This window comes from Archocentrus centrarchus, chromosome 24 (assembly GCF_007364275.1).
Source record: "Archocentrus centrarchus isolate MPI-CPG fArcCen1 chromosome 24, fArcCen1, whole genome shotgun sequence".
In the NCBI taxonomy this organism is placed as follows: domain Eukaryota; kingdom Metazoa; phylum Chordata; class Actinopteri; order Cichliformes; family Cichlidae; genus Archocentrus; species Archocentrus centrarchus.
This window is the reverse complement of record NC_044369.1, coordinates 9449875-9472035: the sequence shown is the minus strand read 5'-3', so window position 1 is coordinate 9472035 and position 22161 is coordinate 9449875. Positions and strand designations below refer to the sequence as shown.

The 22161-nt window shown below is 39.7% G+C and overlaps 2 protein-coding genes across 4 annotated transcripts; both read left to right on the top strand.

The window, feature by feature from the left end:
• Positions 1 to 337: 337 nt before the first annotated feature.
• On the top strand, positions 338 to 5126 carry acot20 (acyl-CoA thioesterase 20). 3 transcript variants are annotated; one of them, XM_030722222.1, is made up of 5 exons: positions 338 to 401; positions 629 to 700; positions 2286 to 2818; positions 2943 to 3145; positions 3814 to 5126. In XM_030722222.1, the coding sequence occupies exons 3-5, from the start codon at positions 2362 to 2364 to the stop codon at positions 4399 to 4401; spliced, it is 1248 nt and encodes a 415-aa protein (XP_030578082.1). In that variant the 5' UTR covers positions 338 to 401; positions 629 to 700; positions 2286 to 2361; the 3' UTR covers positions 4402 to 5126. The 3 variants fall into 3 exon arrangements, with proteins under 3 accessions (XP_030578082.1, XP_030578079.1, XP_030578080.1); XM_030722219.1 differs by having other exon boundaries at positions 339 to 410; XM_030722220.1 differs by having other exon boundaries at positions 373 to 425.
• Positions 5127 to 6768: 1642 nt separating this feature from the next.
• gpr176 (G protein-coupled receptor 176) lies at positions 6769 to 20768 on the top strand. The gene is made up of 3 exons (XM_030722218.1): positions 6769 to 7000; positions 16132 to 16384; positions 18665 to 20768. The coding sequence occupies exons 1-3, from the start codon at positions 6769 to 6771 to the stop codon at positions 19893 to 19895; spliced, it is 1716 nt and encodes a 571-aa protein (XP_030578078.1). The 3' UTR covers positions 19896 to 20768.
• The last annotated feature ends 1393 nt before the right edge of the window (positions 20769 to 22161 follow it).

Below are 22161 nucleotides of genomic sequence, written 5' to 3'. Positions count from 1 at the left end.
ATAAATGAAAAGGTAAGCAATTAAGATTATATCGTTCTCCATATATAATTTTAACACCGGAAAATTGCGCATTTGCAGTCTGAAGCCAGTGCCGAGTCCAGCTATATGGACGGTTGCATTGCGGCTGGTGGCGATGGTGATGATAGCATTATTTGTTGAACTGTCCTGAAATTAAAATTATCTCAACGTTGACATTTTGAAAGGAATAGTTTGAAAACCAGTGTAAGAAAGAGTGTTACACTAACGTAGCACAAACACGCCAACAGACGCAGTCGACCTCAAACCATATCTCCCTCCTTTCTTGGCAAGTGGTTCCTTCCACTTGCTTCCGTCTTGGTGAGCGCTGCTTCCATTTTTTATTTTTTTTTGTCAGTCGTTTTGGTACACAGAAAAACTTCAAGGTTGTAGCGGTATGCTCAGATTGAGTGAGAGTGTTTTAATTTTCATACTGGTATAACAGTTGCTCCAAAAGCTAACTTTACACTGAACTCTAACAAGCTGTCTTCAGTTACTTTCATTATTTGGGCTTAGCTATGCTTTTTTTGTAAGCTTTGTGTGTGCAGGTGTATTTGGGGTTGTTCTTATCGATTCGAGAAAAGTAATCTGTGTTTCTTCACCTTTCACCTAGTTAAACATTACTCTGAGGCCCCGTGTGGCTGGTCCATGTTAGTGTGACACCACTACAGAAGCTACAGAAACAGTAAGTGGCAAATCATAGGGCTGTGAAACTGACCGACTTATATCGGTGAAAAGTTTATTTTAACAACCATGTATACATTGTAATGCTTATTTGGTTACTTTAAGTTAAATTGCCTTTATCCCTTTTGGGCAGAATGTCATAGATTTGTGGTCCTGTGTCAATGTCATCATCATAATGTACAGTAGACCGGAGTAGACAGAGCCCACAATACACGTGGATTTTCAAAATACTCTCCTCCAGCACATTGCAGCTAAAATATAACAAAAAGGATTAAAAAAAAAAAAAAAAGCTGTGCTATGAGGGGTAGTCATATCCAGCTGACCATAAGTGATAAAGAGGAGGTGTAAAGATAATCATAACGTTTGTAGTTTACTAGTTATAGTAGGAGCAGAGTGCACACTGTAAACCTCAGACGTCGATTTGTGGTATTCTTCTATTTTAACTTCATAGCTTCGGTACATTTTTAGTTGTAGGACTGTTAGTATGATAATCCAAAATGAAGCAATCAAAAATAGTCAGTGTCCTGTGTTGAGCCCTGAGCAGCCCTATTGTCTCCTCCTTGCCGTCTGATCTTTAGTGGCTGTGTTTAAAGCCCTTTCTGGAGACAGACTGTACTTTGACTTCCATTTAGTCACCATGCTTTCTTATTTACTGTTTAAAAATCCTACATGGGTTACCCTCATGGGTTGTTAAGATGCAAAATTAGGGCTGTGCTATATCACATGAACATGTAGTGCCCTGTAGGTTTCTGTATTTTGGTATAAACAAATCTGTTAGAGGAAAGACTATCACTTTTTATTATGCTCCTGCCCAAAATAAAATGGGAGGATATTGAACAGCTGACAGTAGCTAGATGGTGAGAAACTGGGGAATCCCAGATTTGTAGGTAAAGAGTCTGTTTATAGTAACATCAGTTCTAGGCTGCAGCCTTATTGATTAGCCTATGATGCCAACTTCTGATTGGCTGAGTATAAAATGTGAATACCTTGTAAGCCTGCGTTATGTCTGGCTTATTGTTATAGATTATATAAATAGAAAGGCATTATATAGTATACACCCTTGTACAAGAGTGCAGTATATACTTTCTCTAATCTGTTTACCATGGAAATTTTTTTCTGTTCTAGGATGTGGTTACCAGAAAGTCTTTGTAGAAATATTAGAGATAATTGCAGAATATCAGTCTTTTACAGCATGCTTAAAATTGTTTTGATTTAATGAGTATTCTTAATATCGAAAGCACATTTTTGCTGGAATATGTATAATTTTTTACTAACCCAGAGGTGACTAAAAGTATTTGGATAAAAGTTTAGGTCAAGGTCTCCAAAATTAGGGCAAAATACTTTTGTGGAACATAATACGATGTCTGCCGAAGGGTTTTCTGTTATGAAATGGGGCTGTAATGATATCCTGACTTCTACATTTATTTTATATTTTTATTAATTGCGGGAGGATTTCCCCATTGGTGATTGGTCTTGTTTTGTTGTTTTGTGAATAGTTTTATTGCAAAAGATGATATTTGTTAGAACGTAGAAGTGATTTGTGTGTAAAGCTGTGAGATTTTCTTAATTCTCAATTGCATTGACAGGTGCAGTGACACTAGAGCAGGCCCCAGTAAAGTGCAGGCTAGAGGGGAATGACTGTTCAGATATCTGACAGCTGAAATGGCGTACTCACAGATCCGCTTGAAAATTCTTCCCAGTATTCGCTGCCTCTTTGACAAAATGGTGCGAGTCAAAGTAGAGGGACTCACTCCTCACAAACCAGTGGAGCTGAGGTCCAAACTGGTTGATGACAAAGGTGTCACTTTCAAAGCCTCTGCCCTGTACAAAGCAGATGAAACTGGTCAAGTGGATGTCTGCAGCACACCCTCTCTTGGTGGCAGTTACACCGGTGTGGAGTCCATGGGTTTGTTTTGGAACCTGGCACCAGATGCTCCACACAGTAAACTCCTGAAGAAGGATGTGCTCAGCCCAATACGTGTGGACCTAGAGGCTCTTAATGGTGAGACTGGTGAGCTTCTAGCATCTGAATCCAATGAGAGAGGATACATGACTGAGGGGATGAAGAGAATACCTTTACAAGAGGGCAGAATACGAGGTGTCCTCTTCATACCACCAGGTTAGCTGGATTTTAGTGGAAGTAGAATTCACAAAAATACACAGAAATTGGAAATGTGTGTAGTGAACATTAACGACCCCCCCCCCCCCCTCTTTTTTTTTTTCTTCTTTTTTTTTAATTTTAGGAAATGGCCCATTCCCAGGAATTGTAGATTTGTACACTTTCGGTGGAGGTCTTACCGAACCCAGAGCCAGCCTCTTGGCAAGTAAAGGTTTTGTTGTTCTGGCACTGGCTTATTATCGTTACCAGGATCTACCAAAAAACCCTAAAAACTTGGATCTGGAATACTTCGAGGAGGCGGTCACATATTTGAGGAAGCGGCCAGAGGTTAGTATTGGAGAATAAAACAGCAAAGATCATATTTATAATAAGTATCTCAGTTTTAAAGTAGAGGCCCTTGTTTGTATTTAGTGTGTCAGTGTTGCCACCTGCTGGCTTTTTTTTCCCCCTCATGTCACCACTATGGATTAATGACAAAAATTTATATTCTTCAAGTCCTTTGCAAATTTTGCATGTTAAAAAAATCTAGAGCTGAAACAATAAGCTGTTCGGTCTGTTTGTGCTTTTCCTTCTTGTTAATGTTTAACCTAAACTATTTGTCAGATAGAGCAAAATGCAGATTATAAATTTGGAGGACTTTTCTAGATTTGCTTTTGTTTGGGGGCATTTTAGTTATAATAATTAATTGGTTATGTATAGAAAAATCATCAGCCTCTCTTTCTTTAAGCTCTGGTTTTAGATAGTATTGAAGCCTGATTGTAAGCAGAACTCAAAGGTCAAAGTAATTTTGATTTTGGAGGTTTACAGCAATATATAAAGATCTGTGGTAGCGATATAGACTTTCTCCACACAAACTTGCCAAATGTTTAGGGGTTCCATTCAAACAGGCTGAGCCTAAAGAACAAAGAAATGTTACTGCTATGGCCTGCACTGTAGTAGCAGATGTACACCTGTTACTTTGAAAAAGTTCACTAACATAATACCTCTTTATACAGGTGAAAGGTCCTGGGATTGGCATCATATCAATCTCTCATAGTGGCGGTTTGGCTCTGAGCATGGCATCTTTTCTCTCTGGGATCTCAGCGACTGTCTGTATTAATGCCTGTAATGCAAACACTGTGCTGCCTTTACACTACAAAGACATTGTAGTTCCTCCACTCCCCCCTGTCATGAAGAATGTGAAAACCACAGACTCTGGGCTTTTAGATATACGTGACGCCTTACCAGACCCTACCATGAAAGAGCACAGGGCGTCTTTGATTCCAATTGAACGGGCCACCTGCCATTTCCTGTTTGCTGCTTCCGAAGATGACCGCAACTGGAACAGCACACTTTTTGCCAGTCGGGCTGCTGAAACATTGAAAAATCATGGCAAAAAATCCTTTGAGGTGGTAACTTATCCAAAAGCTGGACATTTTTTGGAGGTCCCTTACATGCCTTATTGTCCGTCTGGGTTTCATGCAGCTGTAGGGAGTGTTGTGGTGTTTGGTGGCCAGCCAAAAGCTCACTCTGAGGCTCAGCTGGACCTGTGGGAAAGAGTCCAGGAGTTCTTCAAGAGCCACTTGGACAACAAGAGCACTTGATAGCAGGAAATACTGTATCAAGTCAATCAAGTATCTCTGAATGGTTGTTCTTAGCGATGCTTACCAGTGCCTGCAGTTTCTAATTAATACAATTATAAGAGGAATATTAACTTAGGACCTTTGGAAACCTTCCAGTGTTCTGCATTGGAACCCCCCCCCCGAGGCTCGTGGCACAAAGTTCTCCTGAGAATCAGAGATTTTGACTTGTCATAGGAAAATGTAAATGGACTGCACATAAAGCTGCTGTTGACCACTCAGAGAGGTTCACACTTCAAAGTGTAGTGGGAATGGGGTGTGGGGTTCAGTATCTTGCTCACTTCATGATGCGAACTGAACCAAATTACCAACTGTATGAGTAGTGATCTTTTTCATAAGCACAGCCACCAGCTCACACTTGATTGTTTTAAGTATTCCACAAAAGCACTTGCACTTTTCCTGAAATGACAAAATATCTGTCTACAAAGTGTCTCACAATTACCTCTTCTCCACTGACACAGGTACAGAGACAGTTCTGCTTTATTGCCTTTTCTGAACTAGATTTCATTTCCACATGGGTTGGAAAATGCAGATTATTTAGTGTTGCAAAGCGAAAGTTGGGATAAATATGTCTGAAGGAAGTTATTGTGCCAGTAACGTTGCCTGAACTTAAATAAACCTAAAATTAATGTGTTTTTTTGCTTGCTGTTGTAAAGTGACTTGAAAAATTCTGTATTTTAAGAAAGCTGAAATAATATTAAAAAAAGCATAAGTCATTTTTTGTACAAATATCAGACGTTTCTTACACATAATGAAAGATATGTGTTATCATATACAATATAATGTGACAGAGCGGGTGGGGAGAAGATTCATGATGAATGATAATGAAGCAAAAGCAAATATTTTTAATTATTATTCAATGCCCCACTATGCTTGTTTTATTCTTATGCATGCTAAAGTTTCAATCCTTGGAAATATACATGAAAGGCTTTTGTCTGTTTTAAAGGGTTGGGAATACATTGATGGTTCGAGCAAGCCTCCGAGATTTTATGAACAGAGTAGCGTGGATCAAAGAAGGGAGTCTGATTCTGAGTCAAGCATACAGAAATCTCTGCGGCTATCAGTGACATTTTAATCACATGAAGATTTGGATTTACTGTCTAATAGGATGACATCTTATTTAAAAAAAACAGGAAAACATGGGATTATTCAAATATGACACCAGACATCAGTTTCAAGGCATCTTTTGGGGGAAAAAAAAGTGGTTCCCTTATTGATTAAAACATGCACTAAGAAATGTGCACTAAGAAAGGGGTATGCTTTCTGCTATTTTCAGCAAACCTAAGAGGAATGTCACAAGCTCCTATGAGAGTACAGACTGAACAAGACAACAGGAGCAGTGTGAGAGGAGAGTGCAGTTAGCCTACCTTTGTATTTGAATTTGAAATCCTTCATCCACATTTTTGACCAACATAAAGGTTTATATAGTGATTAGAAACAAGTTTGAAGATAATGTAAGGTTTTGTTTTAAAACTAACATTTCCTTAAACAAATAGTTTTTTTTTTTTAAGTGATTTGGCGTCATATTGGAAATGTAAACATCCGTTCCTTTTATTTCCCAGTATGATCCAGGCTGGCCTTCCTCCATGCTGCTTGTCATTCATAAGATTGAGTGGAGTTTCTTGGTGCTACATGAAGAGGAGGGCTCTCCTCTTCAGTCTTGCACCTCACGCTGTTAAATATTCAGTTGCAGGCTCCCCTCACCATCCAGTCTACCAATAAACGGCCTCTCACAGTGCGATTGGCAGCGGCAGCAGGAGTAACAGTCTGTCAGCCACACATATTTTTTTTTTTTTTTTTTTTTTTCTGGACGGCGAGGGGTGATGGTACAGTGTTCTCGGTGCTGCAGGCGTCGTTCCCGGAATGGACACTTCGCAACCCGGTGTGGTTTTAGGTGCACTGGGTGTCAGATAGTCCAGCATCCATCCAGCCACACGGCGCACGGATTTCAGTGACTGATTTCTGCCGTGCATCCGCAGTACTGGGGAAATATGGGACATAGCGTAGGCTTTCCATTTCCCTGTGCTTTGATATAGGCTGGGATTATTTTAACATGTATTTTCCTCCCTAATTTATCAGACTTAATTACTGACAAAAGACCACATCATTGCTGGCAGCTGCTCGCATTTCCTGCCTGTGTCCGCCTTATAGCTTCATTGACTTATCCCGTGCAACATAAGCTCTGATATGTAGATTTTTTCCCCCCTTTTTAGTATATATATGTATATATAAAAAGCAGGTCAGAAATACCTCTTTACCCCTGGCTGTTGACTCTTGGTCAGTCTTAAAAAAAAAAAAAAAAAAGCCACAAGAATCTCGGAGTTAATCGACATGGATAGTGCAGGGAGCCGGGCAGCGACGGTGGAGGACGGTGCAGTCAATTTCACAGCAGCCCACCTCTGGTTGGATCTCCTGAACGCTTCGAGCCCATCGACCCGGTGGGACAGCAGCCCACCTGCCGAGGGCAGCGGGCTGCACGAGCAGGAGCGACTCGTGCGAGAGCAAGCCTACCGGGACTTCACCACCACCATTCAGGTTTTCATCCTCATAGGTTCGCTATTCGGTAAGTCTGCTCGGTGCTCTTACGCATTCAGTGCAAACTCAATAGGCAGCCAGAAAAATATAGAATAAAAAGCAGCCTAATTTTTATTTACTGATTTTGTTTGTATTGCTGCTCAGTTTTTGAACTATAAGGCACTGTTTTTCAAAAAGCGTCAACAGTTTGACTCCAATCTGGGTCATGGGGATCTTCTAGTGCGCCCAACCCGTGTAGCCTATAATTGATTTGAGACATTTTGCAACATCTAACGAACAGCTGCATCATCAGTCGTCATTTGGTCAGTATTAAACAGTAAAATAATATCTTCTATTTAAAACATAATGCAAGAATACCGCTAAAAGTAAACGACAATTCTAGAAAATCAAAAGCGTGAGGCAAAGAATCAGTTTTATTAGTGTGGGTTCCAACCCAAACAAACAAAAAATTAATTTTTATTGCATATCCTGTTCGAACCACCAGTTACTGCCAAATGTAAACAACCTGCTTAAGGCAGTGTAGTACTTTGTGACATAAACCCTTACAGTTCCCACTTAAAATGCCAAGGTGTGTTACCCTTTTATCCCCACATATCTCTAGGCCTCATGTGTGGTGAAAACTTTGGTTACCTGTTTCACCAGTAAACTCATAAATAGTAGCAGTAACTTACTGTAAAACAAACAAACAAACAAACAAAAAAGGAAAAACACAATTTAAGCTTCCTTTAAGCTGAATATGTTGATGATGGTGATGGAAGTGAGGATCATATCATATTTGTCACAAATGTTTGTGTGTTACCCTCACTGCCCCGCTGCAGAAAACACACACCCAGTGTTGTTTGGAAACCTATGGGCTCAGTGAGAAGCTGGAGCATAGCTCATCATGATGAAACATTGTGCAATTGACACAAAACAGGCAAAAAAGAAAAAAAAAAGACCAAATGACTTGCTTTGATCCAGTGCCACCTCCTGCTATTCAGTGCAATGTGCAGGGTCAGAGAAGCATGCCTCGGATAGCTGGAACAATTGCCCTCTGACAGCATGGCTCAAAATGCCTTCCTCCCCCCTCTTTTCTCTGCATGTTGTATGTGTGGTAAGGAATACATACACCAATGAACCAAATCAATTTCCAGGTAAGTGAATAACATAAATTCTCTAATGTCAATACAATTGGGCACCTTCAGACTCCATACCGCTCAACAAAGGCTGGGACTGATCGTTGGACACTAAACCAGCAGATTCTCACAGAAATATTAATGCCAATTATCAAAAGCCAGTGAGTGATAAAGTACAAACAGACTGTATGTACAAATAATGAAAATAATTATAATGGGTTCCCCTTTGCTAATGAAATTATAATGTCAGGATAATCGCTACTGGAAAAAATAAATGGAGCACCAAATATCTGAATCACTTTCAGGATCAATGACAAATTGAGTAGTCATTGTAAAGCTAATTGAAGGAGCTTCATCAGTAGGCACCTTTAAATACATACAGTATGTAACCTGCAGGGTAAAATTATGAGTGATAAACCGATGATGGTTCCACAGGGCTGTCTTTGAAGTTTGGATTTTTAAAAATGTTTGTCCCTCAATTCTCAGGCTACTTTTAATGATTTCAAAAAGGGTTTTGTAGTATGATAAAAGCCTAGCTGCATCATATTTATATTTAGACAGCACTTATGATCAGGTATGAGCAGGAAATGCTGGCTCCATTATGTAGACACTTTGTTATCTCTATGGGGGTTTTAGTGCCCAAAAGAGAATCTGCATGACTGGCTGGGGAAAAAAAAAAAAAAAACATCATGCAATTTTCATGGGGAAACAAAAGTCGGTGAAGGATTCATGTATACCTGAGGCATTTGACATTCAAAAGAAAAATGTGTGGTAAAAGTAACTGCCTTCTGTATCTCCTTATGAATTCTTCTCTTATGGCACAGAGAGATATGCAAAGGTAAAGAAAAGGAGATGATATTCAAACTGCAAATTTGCTCAAAAGCCTTGATGCGGCAAAAACCAGTGCTCATTAAATTCTCAGCGATGTGGATTGTTTGCAGTTATGTTAGTTTGTGCGCTTTTGCATCAGTATTAACTCACTGAATCATCCACCTTCTGGAGCTGAAATACTCCAGCTCAAGAATGAGTTTGTTGTTTTTTTTAATTTAACACACATTCTCGATGTGTTGAACAGTTTTGTTGCACACAAATCAGACTGAGTTATTTGGGAACTTTAGGATCTATCAGGAGTAGTTCCATAGTTTTGAACAATGTTCAGTGGAAAAGCATCAGTGTGAAGCATTTCAGCCCATGGTAGTGATATTAAGGATGTATTTTTTTTGTGACTGTGTGTGTTTCATCTGAATCACAAATTTTGTAATTAAAACTCTGCGGTGGGGTGAAAAACAGCCTTTCTGGCAAAACCTCCCCTCCCTGCTATTTAGATTAATTATTTGGTAAACAAACCTTCAAATTAAAGATGAAAATTCATCTACTCCTTTTTCTGTTCCATCTCCTCCATCTGTTGCTATTTAATGTTTGGATCCTTTTCTTAAAAAAAAAAAAAAGAATATCTTTAAATTGTGTACAAACATAATATTCTCAAAGATGACTCTTAGTCTGAGAACTCAGAAATATTTTTGGGACATTTATTTATTTATTTAGATTTAGACCAAGAGATCATTTCTGTCTCACGTCTTTAATAGTTTAAATACTGGCAGGAGGGGAAATTCCTGAATTCCCAACCATGCCTAATACTTCCAGAGCTGACCAGTTAAGATGCCTTGTTTGTTTACGCCATAAATAGAGAAATGCAGTTTGGTGCAGTCGTTTCATTGCAGTAACAATACTGTGTGTAGCATGTACAGAGACTTTGATAGGCCTTGTTTGAAAGCTACCTGTGGAAATGTTAAACTGCCATTTGTCATGAAATTGAGCTGCAACTCTCCATAAAACATAAACTAAACTGAACTGGGGAGACAGAGGCTTGCTGCCTCTAGTTTCTTGTCTAAGGTATGGTAGGAAACAGCCTTCTTTTTTTCCTAAATACACAGATATGTGAGCCCTTTCAGTTTTCTCATCTAACTCTCTTAGAAAGGGAGAATATTTTCCTCAAAATTGATTTTTACATTCATAACATTTCCAGTCATAATTATGGAGTTTCACTGATAAGGCAAAGATCAGAGTTTTACTGTAAATCTCATTAATGTGTCACAGTGTGCATGGCACTGGCTGACATGCCAACAGTTGTATTTAGGTCTGTGGGGAATTATGTGACTGAGTAGCTCTGTGGTTACTCTTCCTAAAAAAAAAAAAAATAATAAATCTGCCACTAAAACTAGAGTAATTATAATAGCACCGGGATGTAAATAAAAAGCTGTTAAGTGCACTTCACACATCGAACAGCTTGTGTTTTAGACATCTGGAGCGAGATGATCCAACTCAGTTTGAAGCAGATCATGTTTCTGCTACCAGTAGTTGGGCTGCCATTTATTAAGTGGGCAAAATAATTATCTTTATTGTGTGCTCTTTCTCGCTATTGGCTGCTTTGACTATGGTTACCAAGGTGTTCCTCAACTACCTGGTGAGCATTTTGGGTAAAAAAGTGATTTTTGTAGACAATGCACGCCTTGAATATGAAAGAATATAGGTGACACTGTTGTCTGCATTAAATGACACTTAAGAGGACAATCTTTTTAGCCACAGCAGTTTTTATTATCCTCCCATGCAATATAAAGCAGGAGAATATTGTCATCATATTGTCCATCTGTCCATCCGTCTGGGCGTCTGTCCTTGAAGTTTTTCCTTTCTGGTCTATTGACTCCAAACCCACAAGGAGTAGAGCCATGAAATTTGGCACATGTATTCTTTATTCTTCAAAGATGCGCAACATGATATTCGTATTCCTGGATGTTTAGTAGCCTTTGTACACTTTTGCTTTATTTATCTGGAGAGTAAACAACATGGATGATTTCAGGCTGTTAATGCTATAATAGCATATTCTATTAATGTGCAGCCTCATGCCTGATTGGCTTAGCTTAATCATGTGATCATATTGTGCCGTGTGATAAGATAAGATAAGATAAGATAAAACTTTAATGATCCCACGACGGGGAAATTTGCGCATTACAGCAGCTCAGTACAGAAAACTAAAAATAGAATAGAATAAAATAAAATAGAAAAACACTATACACATAGACATAAGCACTATATACAGAAAATATATAGTCAATACACACATGTACATATACACACATATACACACACATCAAAACACTATATACAGATATCAAAATATTATATACATTTGTAGCCGGTAAGGTACACAGCATACACGGTATGCATTATATGGGTGAGTGTAATAAATAAAATGTATCTGACTGTATGGATAAAGTGATGGCAGAGGAGGTAAAGTGTCCAAGTGACTCAAGACATTATGAAGTGTTATACAGTCTAACTGCTGTTGGGATGAATGACCTGCGAAAGCGCTCCTTCCTGCAGCGAGGATGTTTCAGTCTCTGACTGAAGGAGCTGCTCAGCTCTCCCACGGTCTCATGCAGAGGGTGATGGGGGTTGTTCATGATGGATGTCAGCTTTGCTAACATCCTCCTCTCACCCATCACCATCACAGACTCCAGAGGACATCCCAACACAGAGCTAGACCTCCGCACCAGTTTGTCGATCCTGCTCCTGTCCCTTTCGGTGCATCCACCCCCCCAGCAGGCCACTGCATAGAAAAGGGCAGATGCTACCACTGTGTCATAAAAGGCTATACCTTGACCATTTGACTGAAATGGAGAAAGTGGGGATTTCCCATATCTATTATCTGACCTAGGTCACTGAACAGCTGGCAGTAACTGGATAGTGAGGAACTGGGGAAATTCCAAATTTCTAGAGGAAGAACCAGTCTATTTATAGTAACATCAGTTTTAAGCTGCAGCCTTATTCATTAGCCTGTGATGCCAACTTCTGATTGCCTCTTGATTTTTATTATTATTAAAAACATATTTTTTATGGAATATGTATTATATCTTTACTAACCCAGGGCTTAATCAAAAGTATTTGGATAAAAGTTTAGGGCAGCACCAACGAATTCAGGCAAAATACTTTTGCAGAAGGTAATAAAATGCTGAAGGGTTTTCTATAATGAAATTTTGCTGTAATGTTATCCTGACTTCTAAATTGATTTTTATATTTTCATTAATTACGGGAGAATATCCCCATCGGCGATCTGTCTTGTAAATGGACTAGTTCTTATATAGCGCTTTTCTACTCAGTCAGAGCACTCAAAGTGCTTATACAACACGTTTTTTACATTTACCCATGCACACCCATTCATACAAGCACTTCCATGTTAACTAAGCTAAGTGCTTTTTAATTATATAACATTCACACTCCGACGGAACGGTCGGAGAGCAACTTGGGGTTAGGTATCTTGCCCAAGGATACATTGGCATGTAGCCTGGAGTAGCCAGGAATCGAACCCCTGACCTTCCGATCAGTAGGTGACCTGCTCTACCTACTGAGCTACAGCCACCCCAGTAGGTAGAGCATTTGTGAAGCGCTTTATTAGCAGGCTAAACCTGTACAATTGTGTCTCATACTCAAACAGGAAGCTGTCAGAGATCAATTTTGGTCTGAATCTTATGTCTGAAATCCAGACATGTATATTTATTCAGTATTCAGATTTACAGTGAATATTACCTAGGAGCATGACTCTGGAAATGGTTTACACTAAATACTTGCTACAAGCCCAAGCAGTAGTTGAGCGGTGCTAACCACTGCGCCACCATACTGCCCACTCACAAATTGGTCTTACTCTTTTTTTTTTTTTTCCATTTCTTTTTTTGGAAGGTACTAGTCAAAATTGTTGTTCAAAGTGTTAATGAAATAAATAAACAAGTCAGTTTGTTAAGTTGATAAGCATTCTTTTTTATATATTATTATTATTATCTGGTTTACATTTGAAACAAGTAGTGTTTGTGTATTTGTGCTAATTTAATTATTCCACATTAGTCAGCCTCGCAGAAGCTGAGCATATTTTTATCATTGAGAGCTACATTAGGATTTCCCTGAAATGCTACGCCTATGTGCTGTTCTGTATCACAGTATGTTGCTCGAGTCCTACATAAGTACAGCGTGTTCTCCTGAAAACAGCTTCTTCCAGCTCCATTTGAAACCTCCGGGGCCAAATAACAACAACAGGAAATCAGCATAAGTGGTTGTTATATACGACCTTGCTTTTAGAGAGAAAAAAAATTCTTCAGGATTATTGTATTTATTTCTTTAAACCATGGTTACTTTTTTATTCCCCCCATCCACCTTATGATGAGTGTTTTTTTTTTTTTTTTTTTTAACCAAGGATCACAGGAAAGCGATAAGTTTCCTTCACCGCAGAGCATCTTGCTCTTAACAAGAGTGCAGCTAATCTGTGGGTAATTACTTTTAAAGGGGCTGAAATCACACCTAGTCCCGTGTGACCTGACATGAGTTAACACAGTGCAGGAAGGAAAAAATTCACCTTTTGAAACTTAATTACCAGTCATTACCATTGAGTCACTCCAAATTATGGAGAGAGAACTAGAAACATAGAAATGCTGTAGTTACCTGCTTGCATCCATCAATTGCTGTCTTGCTTTGTTTAGGTAGAATTGATCCTGCAAACCTGTGAAGAGAATCAGTAGGCGACACATGGTTAATAATTATGATTGTGCTAGAAATCAGGATTTAAGACCAAGTCAATCCTTATCTGCCTTATAAAAACATTCGATGGTATTTGGTGAAGTACAATGGAAGGCTTTTCAATAAAAACCTAACCTGAGTTTGCCCTGTTCTCTGCCATCAAGTCTTTGGTACGAGTCTCTGTCCCTTGTAGAGTTTTCAGTATTGTCAAAAAATAAATAAATACAAATAAATAAAAATAAAGCATAAGTCTGTCCAAACTGTCTGGGAGCTGGAACTCCCTGAACTAAACTGAACTTCTGCCAATGTTTTTGTTTTATGAATTTATAATGAGTTTGATTTTGATTTTAGGCAACATTTTTGGTAGTGGTTGTCTTGTCCTGCTGTGAGGCACCTTAGTCTTCTCAATCTAATGTGGAAAATCTTCCAGGTCACAGCTGAATTCATTCACTGCAAGTGCAAAACAAGCAGCTTCAAAGTGACAGATTTTTTTTTTCTTTCTGATGTGATGCATCTGTACTTACACCAAAGCTTTAATGTTTGGAAGTAAGGACTGTTATAACCTTGGGCAGTTTACCAAATAAGGCCAGAGGTCATGATGTTTAATTTCCAAGAGGTTACAAAGAATTCCAAATATCTGTGTCTCACTGGAAATTAGATTCACAAAAAGAGACTGGCAGTAGCTGCTTCACCATAAGAGGTCACAATGAATACCACACCCATTTAAGAAGAGAAACTGAACAAAACAACAAACCTTACATAACACATTATGTCAATACAATAATCCCAACCTTGAATTAGCAGTTTCATCAGTTCAGTTCGTTGTGTTTCTCTTTGGTTTGTAAATGGTCCTTTTAAGAAGTTTGGAGAAATACAAATGTTTCCCATTTTTTTTTTTTTCCCTGGGCAAAGTTAGGAAAATACCTCAGTGCATGCTGAGGCGCAGAGGTCGACAAATTTCTGCAGTCAATTGCTACAGACCTCCAAACTTCATGTGACCTTCAGATTAGCTCAAGGACAGTGTGAAGAGGGCTTCATGGAATGGGTTTCCATGGCTGAGCAGCTGCATCCAAGCCTTACATCACCAAGTGCAATTCAAAGCACTGGATGCAGTGATGTGAAGCTCGCTGACACTGGACTCTAGATCAGTGGAGACGTGTTCTCTGGAGTGACAAATTGCACTTCTCCACCTGGCAACCTGATGGATGAGTCTGGGTTTGGCGGTTGGTACTTATCTGACTGCATTGTGCCAAGTGTAAAGTTTGGAGGTGGGATTATGGTGTGGGGTTGTTTTTCAGGAGATTTGCTTGGCCCTGTAGTTCCAGGGAAAGGAACTCTTAATGCTTCAGCATACCAAGACATTTTGGACAATTTCATGCTCCCAACTTTGTGAGAACAGTTTGAAGATGGCCCCTTCCTGTTCTAACATGAAGGCTCACCATTGCACAAAGCAATGGATGAGTGAGTTTGGTGTGGAAAAACTTGACTGGCCTGCACAGAGTACTAACCTCAACACAATCGAACCCGTTGGGATGAATTGGGGCTGAGACTGCGAGCCAGGCCTTCTCGTCCAACATCAGTGTCTGACCTCACAAATGCACTTCTGGAAGAATGGTCAGAAATTTCCATAAATACTCTTAAACCTTGTGGAACACCTTCCCAGAAGAGTTGAAGCTGTTATAGCTGCAAAGGGTGGGCTGAGATTATATTAAACCATGTGGATTAGGAATGGCATGTCACTCAAATTCATGTGTGTGTGTGTGTGTGTGTGAAGGCAGATGAGTGAATACTTTTGGCAATATAGTGTTGAATCTTAGCTTCTTACTTTTTCAGCCCATGTATTATTTGTATTCCTCAGTTGCAGTATTTGTGCTGGATGGAGGTCAGAAATAAACAGTCCAGAAACCATCCATCTGTGTTATAGCAGATCAGACAGATAATAAGCCTTCCTTCCTGTCAATGGGCAATTTAGTTTTCAGGCAACCCAAGTATTTTCTTTATGATCTATGGTGGTCATACCAGCACAACAAAAGGATACAGAAAAATCTGGGGACTCCATCTTCATAAAGGGCTACTTGTACCAGTGTTGAGGTTTTCATGAGTTAATATGACAACAGTGACTGTTGCATTCAAATGGTAAAAGTCTGAAATGGTTATGGTTTTTATATACTGATATGTGCAAATGAAAATTGTGTGAACTGAAAATCTGGCCACTATTTTGCACCTTAACTCAAGAGAAAGAGATTGTGGCCATATTTCACATTTGTTTGTATGCTGGATTGGTGACCCTACACCTATTAAATGATTAAACTTTTCATTACATTTATTATATGAATGGGTTTAAACTACAATTTGACTGGTTTGCGGTGACACAGACAACTGCGAGGTGATAATTACAGTTTCTGCCTAGGGCTACACATTAGAAAACAACTTTACCTGATTTTTATTCTAAATCTCTAAACATCTTTCTTCCCCTCGACAGGTAATGCCACCGTGTTGTGGTGCACCTGCTGCACAAACGTCTTTAAAACGGTGACCAATCGATTCATCAAGAACCTGGCGTGCTCTGGTATCTGTGCTGGCCTGGTGTGCATCCCCTTTGATGTGGCACTCGGAGCCAGTCCTCGCTGCTGCTGGTGGCTTCACACGCTGGTGCTCTGCAAGACTCTCAAGTTCCTCCACAAACTTTTCTGCTCTGTCACCGTTCTCAGCTTCAGCGCCATCGCACTGGACAGGTCAATGCAATTTTTATGCTCACTTCAGGTCTGCAGCTAGAATCACTGAATTTAAATTCAGTGATTGAAAAACACTAAAATGCACCTCCTGCTCACTTCTCTGTATTTGAATGGACCACTTGGGGAAAAATTTCTTCGATCAGTTTGCCAATATGTTGCCTGGTCAAGTCATCTGAACTAATTATCTTTCTGAAAATACCTGAAAATGTAAGCGTATCACAATCATGCCCTTCCTCATCTGGAAGACAGACTTATCTCAATGAAATATCTATCTCAGCTGAAGTATTTAAAACACTTTGTTTAGTCAGTTTAATGTTATTTTCTCCCGTTAAACATTCTTTACTAAATTCTCAGTCTTTTAATTGAACTTTAATTTCATTCACTCAGTTAATTGTCTGGTGAATTCACAGCAAGTAGGTGCTGGTTATGTGCATTATATTTCCAGCTGTGTGAATGTGCCTAAAGCTGACTATTTCCTGTTGTGCACTTTGTCCACTGTTGACCTTTCTCACACAATGTTCCCAGCTGATTCTCTCGACATTGCCCAGAATTCATGTGTAAAAACGACTCTAGTCAGTCCCAATAGCTCTAATCTTTGTATTTCCTCTGTACCAGGGTGTCGGCACTCGTGCTTTATATTGCATAAGAAAAAAATGTCCCTTTTCAGAATGAGCAGAGTGATATTGTTGGATCATAATTATTGATTCATTAATGTGTTTATTACTTTAATGTTGGCAATAATACAGCTGGACAGCCTTATGTACAATTATATAGCAAAATATATTAGTAGATTTATATCTTAAAATCTGCAGCATAATAGTAATAATACAATGGACTACAAGTAGAAAGTATCATAAAATACACGTTTAAAATAGAGCACAAAAGAGCATAGAAGCTACATTTTTTTAGACTATTAATTTGTAAAAGTAAAATATACCAGATAGTGGATGTGCAAAAAAATTGATATAGATAATATGGTTGACTGTGTATAGGATATGATCTCATTCTGCAAAAATCCTCACATCAGCAGTACCTGAGTGTACTCTACCAACTTTATGGTGATTGCAGTGAGACCTTGTATTGTTGCAGCCTCTTCTCAGCCCTTGTTTTACTGCTATAGAGATTATGTTGCCTCCATAGCAACTGGTACAGTCAGAATGATATCAAACCAATGAATTATTTATTCTCCAGGAGAGTAATCGAGGCTGTAGATATTCTGTACACAGGTTGAGACTGCAGCGCCCATACACAAGCACACACGCGCACACAATCATACAGCAGCACAGACAAGATAGTCCACGGACACGACGGCAATGCCTCCTTCATTTCATTTACTTTGATTATGAGTAAGTGAAAACAAAAGGATGTGAGACAATCTGCATGCTATTATCTGCACTGCAGTTTTCAAGAGATCACCCACATAATTTTAACATTTGTAGAAGTTAATATGTCGCAGAGAAATGGAGAAAACTCTTTGATCTGATTCCAGTAAAAGTGAGTGATGAATGTGCATGATTGAACACATCCAAAGTGGTCACTAAAGTGGCTTTTATTTTCATATAACTAATTCTTGGAAGCAGATTTTTTTTTTTTTTTTTTTTTGATGGGCTTTATTTCACTGCAAGCCATGTATTTGTTATATAATTCCAATTAAAATACTCAAACCTGGTAAAGGAAGTCTACTTCACGAAATTTGATAAGGGGAGGTGAGTTCTAGCAGCTGCCCCTCTTGGGCCATCTATTAGTACATGCCCCTAGTTCCAGTAATCAGAAGGAGTCTACCATTATTTATTTATTTTTTTTGTACTGGGGAGGAACTTTCTCCCTAACTCTAACCTTAAACTTCTAACCCTTCTGTAGCCTAAACCTATTTTTTTGTATTAGTAATTTTTTTTGGCCTAAACCTAAAAAATGGCTTGTGAGAAACATCTTAACATAATGAGTCTCAAACGTGTGTATGTGTGTGTGTGTATGTGTGTGTGTGTGTGTGTGTGTGTGTGTGGTCAAGTGGAATAAAGCTTCCACCACAGCTCCAGACTCCAAATGTGGATTTCTTGCTGCCATTTTAGCCTGAAAATGTATCACTAATTACTTACAAGAAAGCCTCCTCTGACTCACCTTCTAGAAGGTGAAGTGGGGAACCTGCTGGCAATGTATATAGGACTGCTGACAACAGATAATGGGCATTGAGTGGGCTTATATCATTGAAAACACAAAAGCATAAAAATGCTTGTTGCATACATGTTGTTAAGCTGAAATACTTTGTCTTCCTGTCTGTAGATACTACTCAGTGCTGTACCCATTAGAGAGGAAAATCTCAGATGCAAGATCTCGGGATCTGGTCATCTACATCTGGGTCCATGCAGCTGTGGCCAGCCTCCCCGTGTTTGCTGTGACCAACGTGACAGATGTGTACGTAACCTCATCTTGCTCAGATGACCACGCACGCTCGCTGGGGCACATGGTGTACGTGTTGATCTACAACGTCACCACGGTGATCCTCCCCCTGGCTCTGGTATTCCTTTTCATGCTTCTGATCCGCAGAGCAGTAAGTGCCAGCCAGAAGAAGAAGGTGATCATCGCAGCGCTGCGAACTCCCCAGAACAGCATTTCCATCCCATATGTGTCCCAGAGAGAAGCTGAGCTACATGCAACTCTTCTGGCTGTAGTACTGGCTTTCTCAGCCTGCAGCGCCCCCTATGGGGCATTGGTGGTTTACCGCACTATTTTGGCAGACACTAAAGAATTGCCTGTCTCACTATATCTCACAGCCCTCTGGCTTCCTAAGGTATCCTTGCTCACAAACCCACTTTTGTTTCTGACTGTTAACCGTTCAGCGCGTCATAGCTGGCTGGACCTGCTGGCCAGGATTCACAGACGTTACAGCCGCCGTAACGTGGTTAGCAGCGGGGGCCTGGCCTCTTTAGGGGCAGATGGCGTGATCGGGGAGCCAGTGGGACTGGAGACAGCTGGTCGCTCTGGAAGCCAGCTTCTAGAGATGTTTAACATTGGCCAACAGCAGATCTTCAGACCCTCTGAAGAAGAAGAAGAGGAGGATGTGGAGAATCAGATCCCATCTCAAGGGTCAGGAGGCTGCTCAGGGGCCAAAGAGGACCAAAAAGGTGGGTCAAGAATGGGGAGCCTTAGAGGTGAAGTGATTACCAAAAAGGACTCTCTACAGGGTACAGGCGGGTTGGTCATCACCAAGGAGGTCCCTCCTTCAATTATAGCACCTCGGGCTTCTCCGGTCCACACATGCGCTTATGCCTCTTCATCACAGGTGGCACCTGCTACACCTACAGAAGCAGAGGACTCCCCTCAGTTTGGTTTTGGACCATTTGAGCTGCCACCTCAGTGGTTACCTGAAACCAGGAACAGCAAGAAGAGGCTGCTGCCACCACTGGGTAACACACCTGAGGAACTGATCCAGACCAAAGTGCCAAAGCAGAGGCCCGAACGCAGGATCAGCAGGAACAACAAGGTCAGCACAATTCCCACTGTGGACCCATGAACTGTACTATTGGCCTCTGATCTACATCACTGGAAAAACACAACTGTGTTGGCCCAAACAGACCTGGGAAAGACATTGGTGTATGCATGGTTTCTTCTGGTCCCTTCTTCTGATTTGAAGTTGTAGCCATTGTAGACAATCAGGTGTTACTGCAGAAAAGCAGGTTCCCTGAAGCACTGTATTTCTTGTGTGAAACAATTTGATATCAATTTAATATTTATAATCTGAGAAATATGTCCATTCCATCCAATTTTGCTACATTGAGAGGTCCAGTTTTAGAATTGAGCATGCAATTGACAGATACCTTTTTGAATCTTTTTTTTTATTGGAGGTGGCATCAGTAGCCAGATGAACACTGTACAAATCCAATTATCCTGAGGGATGCACTGATAATGGATAATGTATTTCTACAGCAAACAATCAAGCAAGTATAATGAACCTGCTAACAAAACATTTTTTAAAAATAGTTCTAATCTGATTGCACTCTGTATATGAACACATCTCGGTGTCCTTTTACTTAACCCATTGTGGGACTGTTTTTTGTAACTGAGTTTTGCAGATTTTTTTGGGGGGGGGATTAACAAACTGCTGTCCTTTTTCTCAAGTTCCACTTTTAGAACAGTTCTTCTAATGTCTTAGATGTTGTAGTTGTGATTTTTACTTAAGATGTGGGTGGATTTCACAAGATGAAAACACAGGTGTAGAATGTGCAAAGACAAGTTTACAGTGCGAAACAATCAGAGTTCAGCTGTCTGTATAGTCTTGGTTTCTGGAACCCAAGTGCATCAATTAGACTGAAGTTTACAGGTTCATCCAGGCCTGGGATCTTTTAGCCACCTTAGAACAATTTTAATGTTTTCTCATAGATTTCCTGAAGATCAATTGCTCAATAAAAATATTGTATTATCAAGCAAGTAAGAGCAGAGATGCCAAGTGTGCATTTTATCTTATCTTCTGAAGCTCTGTTTCATTTAAAATTGCTCTGACACTTCTGGGTCTGTCTCCTTTGTGATGCAGAATTGAACAGTAACAGCTTTGACCTGCACCTTTGGCTCAGGTAAACAGAGCTGGGCTACACTTCAAATATTTGTCAACCCGTAACTCCCTTCGGGACTACCCACAATGCCTTGCTATGTCCATAGAGGACCTGAATCTATGCTACATCCTACCCATGCTGTTATCAGGTGGATTGTGCACTCATGCTTGACTTGAAATAATCCACTGCAACTACTTAAGAGGAAGAGAGAGATGAGTAATAGCTTTATTCAAATGTATCTGATGCAGTGATGACTCTTTTTGGCCAGTCATTGCCGTGTGCAGTAGTTGCTGTGATTAGATATAGAGGGTGTACTGAGCTGAAAATGTTGGTTATTCAGTGTTGCACAAACAAGAAGATTATTGATTGCTTCCTAGAATATTGGCTTGAATTTCTCAGTTGATTTGATTCAAGGCTTATTTAAAAATCCAAACCCCTTACTCCTGCAATGATTGAGGATTTGAGAACAGTAACCGTAGAGTCTAAAAATCTTCTGACGCTGATGTACACAAAAGACAAAGCCATGAAAAAGGGCATCCATTAAAAGTGTGTGATGGGACGTGAAGGTTCGCTGTTGATTATTAAACATACCTTATTTTGGTATGACATGACCTTGAAGCACCTTAAATTTATTTTCTCAGTCTGTTTCCTACATAAACACAGTAATTCTTGTCTTTGGGAAAGTCAGGCAATCTTACCATCGGGTCAGTTAAGTAGCTATTCTGGAGCTTTTGAATCAGTGCCAGTAATAAATATTTAGTCTAAGCTAAGCTAAAATGGCCTTGAAGAAGAAGGGAATAAAAGAAAAGTGGAAATGTGGAGTTATGTAATTTTAGGTCAAACATCAAATTATAAAATCGAAAGCTCCTGAAATCCTCTTAAGAGTTTGTCAGTGTGCCATTGGACTTTGCGCCACGTAGAGCACTTTGCAAAGGTGTCGAGTTGCCATCATTTCTCTATATCTTGTTAGGAAAATGGGTGCAGTAATTTATTGAAACATCTGCAAACATTGATGGTTATACAGTATGTAAGGCAAAAACAGAGTTTAAACAATTTTAGCAGGCTCGAAAGTTAATATTTGCTATGGCCACCTTTATTCTTCAACACAACTTGAACTCTTAGGCAAGTGTTCCTGTAATTTCTTTAAGTAGTCTTCAGGAATAGTTCTTCAGGCTTTTTGAAGGACACTCAAAATTCATCTTTGGATTTGGCTGCCTTTTGTCTTGATGC

Excerpts from the sequence above, each read along its gene's own strand:
- gpr176 (XM_030722218.1), top strand. The coding sequence starts at position 6,769 with ATGGATAGTGCAGGGAGCCGGGCAGCGACGGTGGAGGACGGTGCAGTC. Across the intron at positions 7,001-16,131 it reads CCTCATAGGTTCGCTATTCG|GTAATGCCACCGTGTTGTGG; the intron begins GTAAGTCTGCTC and ends TCCCCTCGACAG. Across the intron at positions 16,385-18,664 it reads AGCGCCATCGCACTGGACAG|ATACTACTCAGTGCTGTACC; the intron begins GTCAATGCAATT and ends TCCTGTCTGTAG.
- acot20 (XM_030722222.1), top strand. The coding sequence starts at position 2,362 with ATGGCGTACTCACAGATCCGCTTGAAAATTCTTCCCAGTATTCGCTGC. Across the intron at positions 2,819-2,942 it reads TGTCCTCTTCATACCACCAG|GAAATGGCCCATTCCCAGGA; the intron begins GTTAGCTGGATT and ends TTTTAATTTTAG. Across the intron at positions 3,146-3,813 it reads ATTTGAGGAAGCGGCCAGAG|GTGAAAGGTCCTGGGATTGG; the intron begins GTTAGTATTGGA and ends CTCTTTATACAG.